Source organism: Scedosporium apiospermum (assembly GCF_000732125.1).
Source record: "Scedosporium apiospermum strain IHEM 14462 chromosome Unknown SEQ_SAPIO_0110, whole genome shotgun sequence".
NCBI classification, from domain to species: Eukaryota; Fungi; Ascomycota; class Sordariomycetes; order Microascales; family Microascaceae; genus Scedosporium; species Scedosporium apiospermum.
The window spans coordinates 645,521-661,189 of NW_015971811.1; the positions used below are offsets into that span (position 1 = coordinate 645,521).

General features: G+C 52.0%; 3 protein-coding genes across 3 annotated transcripts; 2 read left to right on the forward strand and 1 right to left on the reverse strand.

The window, feature by feature from the left end:
- Positions 1 to 5,883: 5,883 nt before the first annotated feature.
- Positions 5,884 to 8,099, forward strand: SAPIO_CDS7140 (LAS seventeen-binding protein; the record flags this gene model as incomplete). Its single annotated transcript, XM_016789056.1, has 2 exons — positions 5,884 to 6,085; positions 6,223 to 8,099. The coding sequence occupies 2 exons, from the start codon at positions 5,884 to 5,886 to the stop codon at positions 8,097 to 8,099; spliced, it is 2,079 nt and encodes a 692-aa protein (XP_016640883.1).
- Positions 8,100 to 9,405: 1,306 nt separating this feature from the next.
- On the forward strand, positions 9,406 to 11,674 carry SAPIO_CDS7141 (Uncharacterized protein; the record flags this gene model as incomplete). The annotated part of the gene is made up of 3 exons (XM_016789057.1): positions 9,406 to 9,733; positions 9,812 to 11,537; positions 11,629 to 11,674. 3 exons carry the CDS (start codon positions 9,406 to 9,408, stop codon positions 11,672 to 11,674), a joined length of 2,100 nt encoding a protein of 699 aa, XP_016640884.1.
- A 1,123-nt stretch (positions 11,675 to 12,797) lies between these two features.
- On the reverse strand, positions 12,798 to 14,403 carry SAPIO_CDS7142 (Acyl-CoA desaturase; the record flags this gene model as incomplete). The annotated part of the gene is made up of 3 exons (XM_016789058.1): positions 12,798 to 13,541; positions 13,617 to 14,011; positions 14,115 to 14,403. The coding sequence occupies 3 exons, from the start codon at positions 14,401 to 14,403 to the stop codon at positions 12,798 to 12,800; spliced, it is 1,428 nt and encodes a 475-aa protein (XP_016640885.1).
- Positions 14,404 to 15,669: the final 1,266 nt, after the last annotated feature.

Below are 15,669 nucleotides of genomic sequence, written 5' to 3' on the forward strand. Positions count from 1 at the left end.
AGCTTTGTTTTGGGAAGAAGGCAACTGGGCATGTGACATGTCCAATGCATCTTGATCTCTTGCTGGAGGAAGTTGCAGTTCGATCACTTGAGCAATATCATATATGGAAGGAGCATTTGAGGTTCACTTTGACTAATATCACAAGATCAAATCCCTAGATCCTCAGATCCTCAGACCAGTGGAGCATGAAGATTAAAGAGGAATCACATGCAAGAGCAAGGAGCAATGGAATAGATAAAGCCTGGGTAGATATCAAACCTTCCAGGAAACTATGAAAGCTCCTAACATGTTTGAAAGCGTGCCAGAACTGTTAACAATGGAAAGAGGAAAGGATGTTATAAGAAGATGAAGATGGCTTCTAACAGAACGGAAACGTCGAACAAGGGATGACACACGTGACAGGAAGAAGACAATACCACAAAGGCACAATCCACCACGGTATATAGCTGGCAATATGACCATACGCAATCGATTCCGGTGAGTGGAACAACAGATCCCCTAGATTAAATACGCTCTCCTCGCCTTGAAGGAACGTCGAGATTTGCAGGGCAATGCCGTGATGCGTGGTGGAGAAACGTAGTTTATGGGTGGAATGGAGGGAGCAAAGTAGATACCACAGCCCGCACATTCAGATATCACGGTCTGGATACTCGGTCGATGGATAGGGCTACACCAACATCTCGAGGACCTCACCACCCGCGGTGGTATGGACACGGTCCGCCTGTGCATCCGGGTTCAAAAGTTATAAATCCACTATGGCCTTCCGTACTCGGTGTGTGCTATGGTTACGAGGATATCCACTAGGCACCTTTCGCATTGTTTCGTGCTTGAAGTTAAGCATAGAGAGTTCTTCTTGTGCACGTACTTGGTCTTATCACTAACTCAGCACAACGGCCAGTGGGGGCTACTTCGCAGTTCCTACGTACACGGGTAAAAATCGTGGGCTATTCTTTCCTTGGTGTGGCGCGACAAGAGATATCTCGCTCAGATCAGAGACTCAAGCTGAAAGTTCGCTCTTAGAAAGGGAGACCGTGGGTGGGGAAGCGTTCTCATTGGATTCATGTTCCCCACGATGGATCCGTCCGAGTTGCCGTGCGCTCAGGCGTCCGGGTCAGCGGGCGGTTGGTCAGTAATCAATAAGTTGAAAGTTCACGGGTTTTCCTAGGGTTCGGGGTTGGGTTGGGCTTGGCTGGCCTGGATTTTGGTGGAAGCGGGGGAAGACACTGTGGCGCTGAGCCTTTTCGGGGTCAGCGTATGAAGTGGTTTAGTTCGTACGACTGACTGACTGCCTTGGCTGCTGGCTTTGTACACAAAATTGACACGTGGATGTGGTTTAGACTGTCGTTACGCTTTGGGAGAGATATTGATGTCGCCATCCCAGGCTGAAGATGGTAACCTTGATGGAAAATCGGGGTCCAGGAAAAAGGAAAATCATCATGGATGCCCCTTTTTCCATAACGCAGGATCCAGGAACCGGTTGCCGGTCCACGCACACGCACACGCACGCTTGCGTCTTGCTGGAATCATGCAGTCTTTATCGCTGACGTCTTCCGAACTCCGCTTGTTTGGCGGGATGGTTGGGACGACTGAACTATTACTTTTCGCTAGCATGCGCTTGGACTAGTGCCGACACTACATCGGACAGGCAAAGAGGCGATCATCGGGTGTGGAGCCGCAAGGACTCGCATTTTCAGAGAGAGACACTACACTATTATCCCTGTTTCCCGTCGATCGCAGATTCAAGGTCAAGGATGAAGGGGGCTGGTTGAGGTGGTCTGCTCCCATCACATCGTCCTCTGGTATGATGTGAGGTTTCGGAGAGGGAGAGAAACGGTGGGTAGCAACAGAGGGCAGGATGAAGAGACTGTGTGCGCTGTCCGTTCATTTCTTTCTTGCCTGCTTTCTGCGGAAGGAGTGCATTTCGAAACGTGTTGTCGCCTTTGCTCTCGTGTTGTTTCGTCGTACTGCTTGAACGGGAAGGAAAGAAAAGCAATTACCGCACACACGTGTGTAAAATTCTCCTGGTTCCGACTGCACTGGTATCGTAACATGGTGTTTCCTGTCTCTACTTCGTAGTTATGAAGGATTGGAGCACAATCACTTCCAGGTAGATTCCCAATGGGGATGGGCGTGGAGAGGGTTGGTTGCATTGTTGCATTGGTGTGTGTGAGTTATTTCGTAGGCGCCCCGAGCCAGCGCTTCGCTTAAATCGCCACACCATCTTTGCATGATGAAATGGGGGAATGGGAGTTATGGTCGACGGATTGGGCAGGAGAGAGGTATCGTGAATCAATTGCCTCGCTTTTTTCCCCTGCTAGCCATACCATAAACGTACAAGGAGAGGAGATAAACTTCGACATCTGCACAGATCCACAGCTTTAGACTTTATATTGCGGTGATCATCGCAGGCACAGGCCGGAGAGAGATCGAACAGAGACTCCTTTCGTACTTCGTAGGAATGAACGATTGATGATTTGAGATCTAGGGCCTAGACACATACGAAGTAGTGTAGTGTAAGTATGTTGGCTGCAGAGCTGGCTGCAGAGCTAATGCAATGCAGCTTTCTCTTGAGAGGAACAGCAGAGTATCTCGGATTACATTGTACACTACGAAGTACAATTGTATTTACTCTGTCTCCGTCGAGACACAAGGTCGAAGTTCCACCTTGGAGGATTCGATGCTTCTCAGACATCAACAGATCGATTGGGACAATCGGACTGTGCAATATAATACGAAGTACGAAGTACTTCGTAGGGCAATAGCAATAGACAGGACATGCCGTGGTCCTGGCGGTACCGACAAAGACATTTTTAGCTGCGTTTGATTGCATTAATTGATTGATCTTGATACCTCGTAATTTTGCTCAGTGCTTTGAGCAATCAATCGATATATTAAAGGGTCTAAGTTGGCCATGTGGACGCATTGTATCAATCCACCCAATGCCCTCGTATCTTTATGCCTTTCACTGCCCTGTGAGATACAAGGCCTCCTTCTTCGCTATTGCTGCCGCTGATATTAAATGGGGGCAGAAATGGATCAGGGATCTCGATAACTTCCCCGCAGGGTCTTCCGTTTAATAGATGGACTGAGGGAGGGCAATCTATTGCAATTATGCAGCCAATGTTCCTACATGACGATCGAGCAGAATTATACTTTCTCGTCAGGGGCACCGCCCGCTGCACGTCGGGTAGGGGTCTGGAGATCAAATCTATTAGTCTGCGAACGAAGTTCTTGTGTCTGGTGGGAAAGAAAACCTCCGGCTCAGCAAGACAAGCGGGCAGCCGCTGCTTGTGCTGGCCGACTGTCAATATCGAGTGAGGTTATCGATGGTAAGAATGCTGCAGCACGGGCAAGCGCGGGAACTCATACTTCGTACAACGGCCATAATAGTACTTCACACGGGTAATATTAGAAAGGCTCAGTAGATGATAGATGACGGGTCGTGAGGAGGCGATATCATGAAGATGAAGTGCTGTTGTCCCCGTCTTCTCTTTTCTCTCCTCCCCACACCTTCACCTTTCCTTTCGTTCATTTCATCCCTGGGGACGCGCAAAACCGCCACCATTCCATTCATTTTGTCGTTCATTACCTGTGTACTTGCTAATATTACTTGTCTCGCTCTCTTGGGAATCTCACTCATTAGAACCATTTGACCAACTTGACCAACAGCCCGCCAACAGCTGACGATCGAGCATCCTTGTTTGACAGGCGAATCCGGACGGTGACCTCGATCCAGGATTGGACCTTCCCAACTTTCATGGACCACGAACCACACCTGTCACCCAACATGCAACTGCGACCTTTGTTCCTTCCTTGGCTCTGGTGACTCTTTGTCTCTCGTTTTCGGCCCTCGTCTTTCCTCGTTCTCTCATTCTCTGTTGATATTGTCGATTACTGTTATTTCTCTCTCCATCTGATCGTCCATTGTCCCCTCATTGCTTTTCCCCATTTCCCCCGTAGCGCCGAGTCGTCAAAATCCTAGTCCCACTTAGGCTGCCCCCAAATATCACAAATATCATCGACGCCTGCAAAATCGCAGGCAGCTAAAACACAGAGTTACGCCGGTCGGTCCTGCTAGCAGTAGCTCCACGTCATTCGGGTCTTCTCCGAGAGTGGAAGTGAGAGTGGAAGTACGGAGTATTGCACCCCACTGCCGCTACAAAGTACAGTATTACTTCGGTACACTGGTGCAGTACACCCTCTTGCTCTCCCTTGGGGCTTCCCCCTCCCTCTCCAAGACAAGGTCCACTCAACATTGAAGCCTCATCACTGCGACCTATTTCCTCACATCTCGGCCCATTTCCAGCCATCACGGCCTGGCCATTTGATATCGCTCACCGGCTGGCTTGCTTTGCCTGGAGAGTCCGCAAATGCGCCTACGATCTTCATCAGCATAGAACATTTGAAAACAAGCAAACCTGGAACCGCTTGACTCTGGAATGGACGCATCCGGTCGCCCCATTGATGGTCAGGTCGCTTTGTTTAAAAAACCCCGCCAACAACTCCGTGGCGCACTTCTTGCGTCGCCCAATCCAACAAACCCTGTCCTAGCATCCGCCCATCATTGCAAGGTGAAGTGCCAAGTCCAAGTGGTCCGGTACACAATACGACGCTGCTTCATACTTCGCACGCAAGCTGGGGACAAGGGTACCGGCTCCCAGAATCTCGGACCAACAATTCATTGACCATCGTTATTAACGTCGAAAATTCTTCATTCATTCCTGCTCCATAATAATAATTTGATCTTGCCTGCCCCAGTTCTGCCATAATACCTCTCCAGAATATTATTTCGTAATATTTGGTAGCGGCAAACGAGAAAAATCTCTGATCCATCTCGGTCCTTGCCTAGCCTGGCTGGTACCCGCCTCCATCTCCATCGCAATCGCTTTCGCCGTCACCCTCGGACCTGGAATCTGGTTCCTCCTCCGTTCACCCAGCCACTGCAGTCTTCAAGTTCCCACTTTCAAGGGTCCATCAGCATCAGTCGTGTACCTCTACGGCTTGGAAATCACCTTACAAAGTATTGTATGCTACGCCATTTCCGTTTCCAGCCTTACAAATTAACACCAACACCATTTCTCCTCGGTATTGCTCCCGTCCAGCGCCCTCCTGCGAAGTAGGCTTCATCCTGCAACTACGCCAACGTTCAAAGGACGAGAAGCACAAGACCAACACCAACACCAATACGACCTGCAACTACCGTACCCGAACCGTACCGTACCGTTCCGTATCGTGGGCGAAGTGTCTCTCTGTCGGGCTTGCTGCAGTCACCCCTCTGGTGTACTTGGTACCTTCGCCCTCTCCCTCGCGCTCCTCCTCTCTCGTCTCACTCGTCTTCCACCTTTCCCTTTCCAAGTTCCAAGTCCCTCCAACAAACCACACCAAAGCAAACCAAACAAAGCCTGCACAATCCAATCCAATCCAATCCAGTCCAACCCAAAAAGAGCTGTGCTTCCCTTTCCTGCAGCCACTTCTGGCCCATTGGTCTTGGTACAACTGCCCTGACCCTTGCAAATTGTCTTTGCTTTTTCCCTCTCGTTCGCCCAAGGCCCTCCGTTGTTGTCTTGTCCTCCTTGCCTTCCTCTTCTTTAGCTCATTCATAGTCCCTCCTCATTAAAACTCAGCCTGAGCCCAAATCGAGTTTTGGGCCCTTTTCCCTCCTCGGTCCAACCGCCTTTGTTGTTGTTTTTTGGGATCCAAATCTCTTCTTCCCTTTTTCCTCTAACCAACTTGACCTTTTACCTGACACGACCAGTTTAAGTTGCGCCCCTCCTCGACACCTTCGCATCGGGGACGTCGACTTGGATAGCGCCCTCGCTAGAGGGGCTTTGATTTCATTCCTCATGAACCCCGTCGTATAGATGTCTACAGACTACACACACTATGCATCGAGTATCGGCTCTACTGTCGTGGGATAAGCGGAAATCCGCCCAGAAACTTCCCAACCCTCTCAATCGCCTATCGACTCCTACCTCGACGACGACAACGACGACAACGACGACGAAGGTGACCAAGGAAGACTTCTGGCCCGGGAGTCTCGATCAGGAATGCGAAAAGGCCGCCCGCATATTGAAATCCTTTTGCAGTATGGTCCATCCAATCCCCACGTTCCTTCCCCCAAGCACATACTCTTTGTCTTTTCTCTGTTTCTCGTTTTCGCCATGGACATCTACCCACCTGCCTCTGTTGGTGATGTACTCTAATATGACTCCCAACGTACAGCCGACGGATGCCTCGCGCCGCTTACCGACGATGACTCGACCACCGCATCCGAACCAAAGTCCCCGCTGAGAATCACCAAGAGGATACCGAAACGAATTGTTCAGAATGCTGCCGGTATTGCTATTTTTACTTGTATGCGGTCCGGTCTTTGGATGACCGGCTCGGGAGGCTCTGGCATCTTGATTGCGCGAAAGGCCGACGGAACCTGGTCGCCACCCTCGGCTCTGCTCCTGCACACACCGACGCTAAGCTTCATTATGGGCGTCGACATCTACGACTGTGTCTTGGTTATCAACAACCTGTCGGCTCTCGAGTCCATTGTGCAACCCCAGGTCACCCTTGGTGAAGATGTTGGCCTCCTCTGCGGCCCCATGGTGCCTCATGGATCTTCCGAAGAGGAGATCAAGTGGAAGGACTTGGGCAACACGGTTTTCACTTACCTGAAGTCAAGGGGCCAAATCCAACCAGTTAACCTCAACGGCTGCATGCTAGTTGAACGTGGAAATGAGAATGAGCGTTTCTATGGTGGTAGTATTACTATGATGGATATTCTAGCGGGAAACGTCTCCAAGGACGTCGAGGAGTCTCGACCCCTCTCCGAGGTTATTAAGCAAGCAGAAGGTCGTTCCGATTACGATGCCGCACTCATCGAGCAAGTTTCCGTCCACTGTGCCCCCGGCGACGCGGTCATAGAAACACCGAAGCCCACGCCCCCAGTATCACCACGGCAGCCCTTCGGCATTCCTTCGCCCGATGACCCCGATCCTTTTGGCGTCCTAGCGCTCGAGATGGCCGGCCTGGAGATCCGTGAAGCTGGTACCCGTCTTCGACCTGCGAGTAGCCAGTTCGAGTATGTTCCGAGCCCGACGAGTCCACTTTTTCCACGCTTCAGCAAGCGACAGAGCATCGATACGATGGCGACGCGAAGCAACCGAGGCAGTTGTCTGTCGGTTCGCACAGAGAACACTCACACAACAGATGCCTGCACTCAGACCGAGACCTCGAACACGCCACACACAACACCTAGCTTGGCTCACAGCGACGACAGCCGTGACCGGGCATCTCTAGAGAAGATGAGGGGCCTAGAGAATGTCATCGAGGAGGAGGTCGATTACACCAAGATCGACTTTTCTCCCATTAGGCAGTTTAGCAATCAACATTCTCTCGATGGCATGACCATGATTGACAGCTCAACTAGCACGGACGATGACCAACACACTGACCGCGACTCGACCCGGTACGATGAAACCGTAGTTACTGCCGATGTCCCTCTGCCAATCGAGACTGTGGAGGAGGATGATGATGGTGACGATGCCGACGACGAGGATGACGAGCTTGACGATGACGACGACGAGCCTGTTGTTGTTTTCGAGGTGGCATCGGCCGTGCAACCTGTACGGACTGCCGTCGTATCATCTCAAGTTGTCCAGGCCAAAGGCTCTATCGTCACCATTCCGAAGAGGATCCCCCCACCATTGCCTCTTCGCAACCCCGCGCGCAGCTCCCAAGCCAAGAGTGATCTTGGCGATGTGAGTGGACTTATGAGCCCTGCCCGGAGCTCTTTCGCCAGCGACGAGCGTGTATCCGTTGCGTCAGAGCCCACTATTGCCACCATCGCCCAGGAGAAGCCCAAGGTTGAAACACTGCAGGTTACGCCCGCTGTCGAGTTTAAACACCTTGCACCTCGCGACATTCCTACGCCTGTTTCTCTTGACTCTGAGGACAACGCCAGCTTTAAGTCTTTGGCCGATACCCAGTCAACAAACGTAGCGGAGTCTGCCGAAGAACATGGCTCGAATACTCAGCAAACGACAGTTGACATGGCCTCCGCCGCGACTGAGGTGGCACCTGCTGCTACGGTTGTGACCGTCGCCTGATTTGGATGTGACGAGCAAAGAACACAACAGTTTCGAAACGAAACGGGCCGACCCTCATCCGGGGGTATTGTACAACACTTTATAAAGTATACGAGGCATAGCAATGCACATCTTAACACGCGGCCGCGTCTTAATGACCCCAGTCTGCAATGTCACTGCAGACAAGCTAGTCAACACCGCTAGCTTTCTTTTTCTCTTTTTGTTTTAACGATCGGGAGGATTTGGAAAGAACTATTGGAAGCATTATTCTTGGAAGAACTGGGCCTTTTCTTGATGGTCCCTTGCTCTATGAAACTGGCGTTTGTGAGGATTCAGGGTCTTTGCTTCCCTATTTCAGCGGGAAACTCGGGGAGGGAATTCTTTTACAATTACTTCTAATCTTTACGCGGGAACGGGATTGACAGGGTGGGTTGCTGTTTAGAGGCATGACGGCCTGTCAGAATGCGGGATTCTCAAGTTTAGGCGTAGGAAGGATAGATGAGTCTCTGAAGAACAAGAGAATCGATGGATATGCCGATAGAGAGATATGATTGCTGAAGGACGCCGGCTAGTCTTGGATGGTGAAATGGTCTTGACAGGAGGCATCAAGACGGATTAGCTACGGGGTCGAGGCTTCGCGGGTTTTCTTCGCCTGCTTCTTGTTAATTTATACCCAAATTTCATATTCGATTACTTTCCTCGCCTCGATATTAGCGTAGAATGACCTGCAAGTTTTAATAGCTGCTTTACCTTACAGCTTCGTTATGATATGGAAGCCTCCTGCTTTCTTGATGTTGGGGATGAAGTGCCCAATGCTATACACTCACTCCCCACAAAGGCTCACCCCACCCTCGCCACACAACTGCCGCGGGCAGGTGTCACCAGCCTTACACTGGCTGCCCGATTCCAGCCGCAGTTCCAGCCACACACACCAGCCCCCCTTTACCCTGAGTTTGAACTTTACCTCAATGGAAGGAGCAGCGCAAACACTTTTTAGTGCATTTTGGAAGAGTCGCGACAACAACGCTCCATCGCGCATCCCGGCAATACTAAGTGTTCATTGCCGTGCCAGGCATTACAAGTCCACGCCAATCTCTCTCCTGCGGCGCATACTAAACACAGCGAGTCTATAGAATAGTCGCCACTCCCTTTTTGTTAAAACCCAACACAATCGAGAAATTACCCCACGCGACGGCGAACGCAAAGAGGACCAACCGAGCCTCGTCCTCCCCCCCCCCCCCCCCCCCCCCCCCCCCGGTCCAACCCCGCGAAACAGAACTATTTTTTTGAGTCGGGAAAAAAAGGGAGCAAGTAGCTAACGGGCAAAATGTCGGGAAGCGCGGCGAAGTGGAAGGAGGAGCAGATCCTCGTGATCTGCCCGGGGAGCAAGACGACGATGGCGCAACTGGGATGCAACGAGCTGACGCCGCCGGTGCATCGGATCCCGACGCGTATGTTTAGGGATCCCGAGGATGGCGGGTGGAGGCCGTATCACACGTTCAAGAGGAAGAAGGCGGGCGCGGGGAAGAAGCAGCAGCAGCAGGCCGAGGGGGAGGTGCAGCAGGTGCAGCAGAATGGGGAGGCGGTGGAGGATGATGAGTGGGAGTGGGTTGAGGATCAGGATTCGAGTGAGGGGGCGGTATATCCTATGCAAGGTGAGTTGGGAAAAGATGGGAGGGAACCCAACTGATCTCGGGGTGTGAATTCTCTTGCTAACTTGGACTCTCCCGTAGCCGGTCGAATCGTCAACATGCCCGCCTTCCTCGCCTTCCTAGACCACATCCATAGCATGCTCACAACAACATACCACAACACGCCCATCGTGCTAATGGCATCCCCGCAATGGACGCGCGACTGCATCGAAGAAATTACCCGTTACATATTCGAAAAGACAAAGACGCCCTCCCTCTGCCTAATCCACTCCGCGCTCGCAACGCAATACGGCCTCCGCTGGCCCAACATGACGGTAGTCGACATCGGCTTCGAAAAAGTAGACGTCACCTGCATCTACGACGGCAGCGTAGTCAACCACATGGATATCGGCGTGCCCTACGGAAAAGTCCAGGGTATCCAATCCGGTGGCGAAGTCTTTACGCAAAAACTGCTGGGCCTCCTGCGCGACAAGGGTTTTAATTATGATATGGCCGAGCAGCTGAAGAAGAGCGGCATCTGTGAGGTCCTGGCATATAACCCGGACGTGCCGCCCAATTATATGGAGCTGCCCAAGGAGAATGCGGACCCCGCGGGCGGCGCTGCGTTGGGGGCTGGTAACGATCCTGTCAAGGTTGCGGCGGAGGCGGCGAGGGTGCCGTTGATGCTTGATGAGGAGGACGCGGAGGAGAGAGGGGTGGATTCGGATGGGGTGTTGGATGTGGCTAGTATTGTTACGAGCGGGCAGACAAAGGAGTTTTTGGCGAAGAAGGAGAAGGAAAAGGGGAAGGGGGGTAGGAAGGGGAAGGATAAGGAGGGAGCGGATGGGCAGAATGCTAGGACTGGGAGGTTGCCTAACGCTAAGAGGATGCGGAATGTTTTCCATTACGAGGAGGTTATTCAGGAAGAGGTTCCTAAGCCTAAGCCTGCCCCCCTTCCAGCCGCCGCTCCCACTAGCACCACCGCTGCTACTACCGAGAACGGTGTCGAGAAGCCCACAGAAGCTACCGAAGGTGGTGAAAACAAGCCTGCCGCGCCAGAGGGAGCCGCCAAGCCAGAAGGCGAAGACGCCATGAAAGTCGACGCGGCACCCGAACCAGCCCCGGCCCCTAAAGACGAAGGCCCCGTCGAAACGGAACTCCGAGCCAAGCTCGTCCGCCGCGACATCGAAGTCGGCCTCGAACGCTTCACCTTCGCCGAACGCGAACAAATCGACCGCATCACCTCCCTCATCTGGAAGACCGTCCAAGGCATCCCGGACATGTTCATGCGCCCCGCGTGCTGGGACCACATCGTCATCGTCGGAAACGGCTCGCGCATCCGCGGTCTCCGCGAGAACATCATTCAGACCCTCACGGCGCGGCATCTCATCTCGCCTTCGTCCGCTACCATTTTCACATCCGAGTTGCCGTCCAACATGGCTACCCCCACGGGTACGGGTTCCCAGACGCCCACGGGTTCGTTTACGGGCACGCCTCATCAGCTTCCTACCTCTGGCGTGAACCCTCTGCTTCAGGCCGCCACGACTGCTACCCTCAACGCCGGGCTGTTAGCGGGCCCCGGAGCCCCCGCCAGCGAAGTCGGCGGTGCGTCGAGCGGCACGTCGCATCGGTTCCATAGCCAGACGCCCACGAGCATCAAGCTCGCGCCCCTGCCGACGTATCTGTCGGAGTGGTCAAAGAACGGGTACGAGGAGGCCATGTTTTTGGGGTCGCAGGTTGCCGGGAGGATTGCGTTTTGCTTGCATAATCTTGATGGGCCGAATACGGAGGCGCAGAAGAAGATGAGCTTGAGTCGTGTCGAGTACAAGTATGTTGTTATCTTTTTTTTTTTTTTTTTTTTTTTTTTTTTTTTTTCGTCTTTTCCTACTTGGTTTTCTTTTGCTAACGAGAAATTACAGTGAACTTGGGCCAAAGGGTGTCCGGAAGCACTCGATGCTTGCATAACTTGTGAGCTCCTTCTACCCCTGAAACGATATTTCGTTGGGATATGTACATGAGACGGGAGGAAACCGGAGTTGGATGAGATGCGGACACGGTAGAAAATTGGGGAAAAATCAAAAAGGAAGAAGTAGAAGAATCCAAAAAAAATTGGCCTCGTGGACAAGGGAGCTTCGGGTAGGTTTTTCATGTGGATCTAGATGTAGGCTATAGTGTTCTTTCGTCCGTTGTGTTGGTTTGTTACTTTCCTTTTTGTTTCCTCGTATGCACTTAAGTAGTTTTTAATGTACAATAAAGGGAACGCGACAAGATAGGTTCTTCAGGCCGGGGTACTACCTGCTCAAGTGGCGTTTCGTTGCGGAGTTGTGCAAACATTGCGAGTCTAACTCTAGTCACGAAGAAGCCTCGTTGAGGATGGACAAGATACGGGGCTTAAGAGTCGATTGAGATCACATTGAAAGACGGAAAAGAAGTTTCTCAAATGCTTATATTCATACCAATGCTATCGGGATTCTAATACCCATCGCTCCCCTTCCCCCTTCCTCGTTTCGTAACATTCTAGTCAATCCGTAATGGTGTCACACAATGTAAAATGTCAAAAAGAAACGAAACGAATAAAAGATAAGATGCTGGTGTTATACGAAAAAGACTGTGGCTCAATTCCTTCAAAGCCGAGTCTCCCTCAAAAGAACAAAAGAGTTAACAATTTTCGCAATTCCTGAAAAACAAAAGCCTCCTTGAAAAACGCCAGCATCAAAAAAAAACAAGATGATTCGAATGGGAGTTGTGAAAGATAAAATCGACACCCTCTTTCGTCATATGCATCATCGTCTCTCCCTCCCAGGGATTCTTTGGATTAAGGTCGGTTCGTCGCATCGTGAGTGGTGGTTTAAAGTTGCCGAGTTTGGTTTAGCGGGTGGATTCGATCGATGATCGTTGTTACATGCAGCAACTTTCGGGGTCATGTGGGCTTTTGGAGAGTTTGCCCTGAGCCAACCTTTTTTTCATGTTCCCTTTCGTCTTCTTTTCTCTACTCCATCAACATGCCAATCCATTTCGTAGAGGAAAAAAAAAAAATTGCACCTTTTCTATTCTTCAACCGTCAACTGAGATTTCAGGGACAAATCATCTACGCCGCATCAGCAGCAGCAACGGGCTGAGGCACCCTGGTAACCTGGAGACCAGCCCTGATGATGCGCTGGCCGGTGGAGTCGCTGATGTACGACATGTCCTTGTTCTCGAACTGAGCGCGCTTCCAGACCTCAACCTCACAGCCTCCGCGGAGGACACCGACACGCATGGTGGAGAGAAGGTTGTGGGCGGCGTTGGTGTGGTCGTAGACACCGCCATTGAAAACGGCGGTGGCGTCCTTACCGATGGCAGAGTTGATGAGAGCCTTGCCACCGGGGTGGTCGTTGATGAAGTCACCAATATCGTGGATGACACCGGCGATGGCGGTAAGCTTCTTGCCCCTCTCCTTGCAGTCGGCAACGAAGTCGTCCCAGTCGACAACGGGGAGCTGCTCGAGAGGTACACCCCAGTCGAGGGTAGCACGCTTCTGGTCGAGCTTCTTCTGGAGCTGCTGGACACGGCCCTTCTCGATTTCGTTGGCGCGGAACTGCTTGAGGTCGTAGGCGAGGCCGAGCTGCTTCCAGACCCAGATGTGCCACTTGGTGGGGTCGTACTGGTACCACTCGATGGCGTTGCGGTAGTCGGAGGGGAACTCGTGGTGGAAGTTGTGGTATCCCTCACCAAGGGTGACGAGGGCAGTGATGACGTTGTCACGGGGAGAGTTGCGGTCATCGAAGGGCTGGTCACCGATCCAGTGGGCGAGCGAGTTGATGCAGAAGGTGGCTTGCTGAACGATGAAAATCTGCACTCATTCGTTAGCTATCAATGCGCGATGCCACTTCCTCACCGGCCGCATAAAGAAAAAAATCAAACTTACTCGGAGAATGGCGCCATAGACGAAGCCGCCAAGCCAGTCGTTGAACATGAGGCCACAGAAAACGGTGGGGAAAATGACGGCCATGACAAGAGTGCACTTCAGGAAGTGCTTGTGCTGCCAGACGACGACGGGGCACTCGTTCAGGTCGGTAATGTCGGTTCGGCCAATGCGCTTGGGGTCCTGCTTGAAGATCATCCAGCCCATGTGGGAGTAGAGGAGACCCTTGCGAACGGAGTAGGGATCCTTGTCGGTGTCGGTGTATCGGTGGTGAGCACGGTGGTCCCTCGACCACCACCTGATGGAGCCCTCAACGGCGGCAGATCCAACAGCAGCGAGGTAGATCTTGAGAGGAAGGCATGCCTGGTAGGACTTGTGCGCCCAGAGACGGTGATAACCTATTGTCGTGACTTTGTCAGCAAACACTGACCGGAAAAATCATGCAGATAGACTCGGACACCGTCTTCCTTGTCTGTCGCGCGAGTTAGTTTCTCAACTTACCAGCAGTAATTCCGAGACCGCTGTTGAAGTAGTAGATGAGAGTGAAGATGGCAGTGTTGAGCTGGAGAGGCACCCAGTACGAGGCGATCAGGCCAGCCATGGGAATGAAGACGACGAAGGTCGTGTTGAGCCAGTTGACATGTTGGTACCAGTTGGACCAAGTCATGGGCAACTCGGAAATGTGAGGCTTCTTCGGGCCGCTCTCCTTCTTAATGCCGGCAGCCCTCAGAGGCTTGTAATCTGTCGTGCCATCGGGGAAGGCATCGACGCTCGACGACTTGGCCGACATGTTTGCGGCTATCCTGACTGATCCACCACTTAGAATAAGGAATTGGGAGGGAGATGTGATGCACGACTCCGGTGTGATTAAGAGTAGAAGGAAAAGAAAAACAAGAAAAAGAAAAGACGATGGGAGTCCTCGCTGATTAGTGAGGTGATGGTGAGTACGTTGAAGAACTATACACCATGAGAATCCTGGAGAGGAGGTCTGGGTGAAGGGGAACAAAAAGTGAGGGAGGATATGACGGCGTTAAAAACCAAAAAAAGTTACAACCAGGATTAGGAAAAGAGGACCTGCAGGCACTCAGACTTGTGTCAAGGAGGCAAACTGCGGTTCCCGACGGAGGTGGAGGGATCAAGGAAAGGTTGGGGAACGATTGGAAGGTGTGACAAGAGCGTGGGTCCCTTCTGAAAATATGTTGAAGATGGGGTTGGGACTGGGATTGGGGGGAAGATGGGGGGAGATCAGGGACTCGGAGGTACACGTCGGACAGGCGGTAATTCAGTGTGCGAGGTAAGTACCTATGGTGCGCTGGTGGATCCCGGGGGCCTGGTGTGGAATTTTGTGGTGACCAAAGACGGCGGCAAAGTGATGGATCAATGGCTTCGTTTCGCCTCCTTCGACCGAGGAATATCACGTCGTTCACAGGCGTGACTCGAGCCTCTGATCGAATGATGTGCCTCGGAAGATGTCAGCTCGTGGGTTGCAGTGTTGAGGACTGGAGAAGTAAGAAAGTAAGAGTCCAGACAACTACGAAGTATGGCGAAGCATGTCTTTGAAGACGAGTACGGAAGTCCGAAAGTACGGCGAGAGCAATGTCAAGTAAGCATGTTCAGCTCAACCGAGACTGGAGCATCGAAGTCTGGAGTGTACCTTCGTAGTGGTTGAGTACGCGTCGTGTACATCGTACTCGGCTCGTCTTTGTCCGCGCCAGCCTATGAATTGTCTCCTCTACGTGCTACGAGTGCGAAATACACTTACAGAGTACGAAGTACACTTCTAGAGGAAAGCAATTCGCTGCATCAACAGCAAGCCCCAGTGCTGCTGCGAGTGTTCATAAAAACTGTCAATGACAACATCCACTTCGTACTTCGAAGGCGTTCATGTTTCTTTCACGCAGTTCCTCCCAGTTTCCTCCATGTTAGTCGAAAGTGGGGCCAGTGGAAATCCACTTCACACGCCTCACTTCCCGATCTGATTGGGTTCTCGCCCCAACAATATTGCCAAGCCTCAACACTTCTGCACCCCTGTCAACTCTGAGGGCGAGCAGGGGTT